The sequence below is a fragment of the Capsicum annuum genome, chromosome 7 (assembly GCF_002878395.1).
Source record: "Capsicum annuum cultivar UCD-10X-F1 chromosome 7, UCD10Xv1.1, whole genome shotgun sequence".
In the NCBI taxonomy this organism is placed as follows: Eukaryota; Viridiplantae; Streptophyta; class Magnoliopsida; order Solanales; family Solanaceae; genus Capsicum; species Capsicum annuum.
The window spans coordinates 225595150-225598063 of NC_061117.1; the positions used below are offsets into that span (position 1 = coordinate 225595150).

Genomic DNA, 2914 nt, shown 5'->3' on the forward strand with positions numbered 1-2914 from the left:
CTGTTGGAAATCTTGAGGAAAAAAACAATCTTTTTGTCATAAAGATTTGAGTCTTTGAGGTTTCTGTAGGAAATCTTGAAGAAAAAAACTACTATCTTTTCGTCATAAAGATTGGGTCTTTGAGGTTTCTGTAGGAAATCTTGAGGAAAAACAGTGTCTTTTTGTGTTCTGCTCTCTTCCAGAGGGGCAGAAATTTGATGGAGCTGGTACCTTACGCAGACCCAAAATCTGAATCAAGTTGTGTTAATCCACCTTGGGAAGATATGTTTAGATCAGCTTCAATGAGGAAACCAGAAGAACCAAAACCCCAGCAGAACCAGGTACCTTCAGAGACACAGCCAGGAAACCCCATAAAGGAAAATGAACCAAATCAAGATTCAATATCTGCTGCTGATCCTCAGGTGCGTTTAGCACTTTATATAGCTATGGCTCATGCTGGTCTTGTATTTACAATTTTCATTATTTATGGTGTTGGTAAATTGCTTGAAGAGTATTTGAGAGCTATGTTATGGGCTGTACTTTGTTCAATTCCATTAAGGGGAATTCAACAAACTCTTGTTGCATTTTGGTCTGAACCTTTGAAGTTAGGTCTTACTGAGACCATTTTAGCTGTCCCTGTGGCTGTTTTCAGTGTTTTTCTTGGGACCCTTGTTGATATTAAAGATAAGATTTTTAGGGTTGTTCTTAGGAGGCCTAAAGGTAATGCCACGAGGCGTCATACGAGTGGGTTTTTCGTGTTGTTGAGGTGGCTTTTGTCTTTTTGGGTGTTTGTGATTGCTTATGAGGAGATTGGTGGTATGGGATCAGTTGCACTTCTTGCATTGGGATTTATGTTTACTGCCAACAGTGTGGATTCAACTATGAATGCAGTGACATCATTTAGAAGTCATAGCTTTCGTAGGCTCGCTATCACTGCTTTCTTTACTAGAGGGATATTGAAGAAGTTGAAGACAATTGTGGCGATCGGGTTGATTGTTGGATTGAGTGTGGGTTCGTTAGCAGGTATGATTTTCTTCTCTTATAAGATAGGTATGGAGGGGAAAGATGCAGTTATCGCGTTGAAATCCCATGTAGAGGAGAGTAATTATGCTGAGAAAATTGGCGTTAAGCAATGGATGGATGAAAATGAAGTCCCCGAGATGGTGGATAAGTACACCTCACAAATGTATGAGACAGTATTTACCCAGATAGATAGTTATGCTATGCAATATAACATGACTGAGTTTGTTACTGGCATAAAACATTTTGTAATAGCCCCTGCCAATAACTCAGTTAATCAATCCACGGCTCTGGCATCCCCCTCTCCGTATGCAGAGAAATTCCTAAGCCTCAAAAGGAGGGTTAAAGATCGTGAATGGGCACAAATATATACAGAAGTGGATTTAATGTTCAGGGAACTGCTTATCACTAGAGAGGACTTGGTTGAGAAGGCCAAAGGGTTCGCTCTCCAAGGAGTAAACGTAATGCAACGGATACTTGTTAGTAGCACATCTGTTGTAGGTGGAAGCATGAAGGTCGTGTTCTTGATTGGGAATTCTATAGTTTCAGGTGCTGCTGGCCTTTTTAATTTCGTATCACAGCTTATGGTATTCATCTGGGTACTTTATTATCTCATCACATCTGATTCTGGTGGAGTAACAGAACAGGTGATTTCCATGCTCCCTATGTCACATTCCGCAAGGAGGCGAAGTGTTGAGGTTCTTGACAAAGCTATTTCAGGGGTTCTTCTAGCAACTGCTGAGATTGCACTCTTTCAAGGATGCCTGACTTGGCTCTTGTTCAGATTATTCTCCATACATTTTTTGTACATGTCGACAATCCTTGCATTTCTTAGTCCTTTGTTTCCTATTTTCCCATCACTGCTTTCAACTATCCCAGCTGCTTTACAGTTGGTGCTTGAAGGTCGATATGTATTGGCCATCAGCTTATCCATTATACATCTCGTGCTTATGGACTATGGTACATCCGAAATTATGGAGGATATCCCTGGCTATAACGCGTATCTCACTGGTCTCAGCATTATTGGGGGAATGACATTGTTCCCTTCTGCAGTTGAGGTAATCACAAACATCGCTCTCTCTTGAATTTCCGTTATGACTTTTCTTGCACTACTTATGTTACCAGTCATGTTGTCCTCTTGTTGAGTATGAGGAAGTGAACATGCAGAATTCATAATGTGAACTTGTATCCTTTATTTACCTATGAAAAAGGGAAATATGATTGTCATGCGAAACAATATGACAGGAAGAATGATAACTCTATTGAGGAAAGAAGCTATGAGTGCCTTCTCCTTCAACGTTGCTCTTAGCTCCGATTATTGTCTAGATCACGATGGTTTAGGAAGTAGACTCTCCTTATTTCACTTGAGTTGTCATAGAAGTTTCGAGTGGTTTGACATATTACCTTTACAGAATTTGTGGAACCAAAGTGATGAGTCACTTTTCAAGAGAGAATTAGGGAAGTTGGATGGATAGATCTGGTACCAAACGATCCCTTAAAAGTTGCATCTTTGATATTAATTTCTGTGTTTATGTCGCGCAGGGAGCAATAATGGGGCCACTGATAACTACTGTTGTGATCGCGATAAAAGATTTGTATGTTGAGTTTGTATTGGAAGAACAGAAGGAATAAGTAGTAGAACAAAGCTGTGTTTGCAATGCCTGAGCCTTTGAAGACATTGAGAAAGACCCTACCACTTTGATGGTAAAGCATTGCAACATAAAGTGAATTCTTTTTTCTCCCAATCAATTGTTGTTTGTACTCTACATGTATTTGAGGGGCTTTCTTTTCTCAGAAAAAGCTGTTGATAGTGTGCAGAAGTTCTCATAAATTATACAATTGTGTATTGTATCTTTGTAAAATCATGAACTTTTGAAGAGAATTAGCATTGTTTTGAGATCTCTTAGCACTGAAA

The 2914-nt window shown here is 39.5% G+C and overlaps 1 protein-coding gene across 3 annotated transcripts in view; it reads left to right on the forward strand.

Annotated features, from left to right (window-relative positions):
* The window catches only part of LOC107878831, a 6382-nt gene extending 3468 nt beyond the window's left edge, over positions 1-2914 (forward strand). For 2 of the 3 annotated variants that reach the window (XM_016725979.2, XM_047393389.1), the window contains exons 2-3: positions 220-2057; positions 2542-2914. In XM_016725979.2, the coding sequence (XP_016581465.1) occupies positions 264-2057; positions 2542-2631 (1884 nt within the window). In that variant the 5' untranslated portion in view covers positions 220-263 and the 3' untranslated portion in view covers positions 2632-2914. Of the gene's footprint in view, positions 2058-2541 lie in introns of all 3 variants that reach the window. The other variant, XM_047393388.1, reaches the window with a different exon arrangement.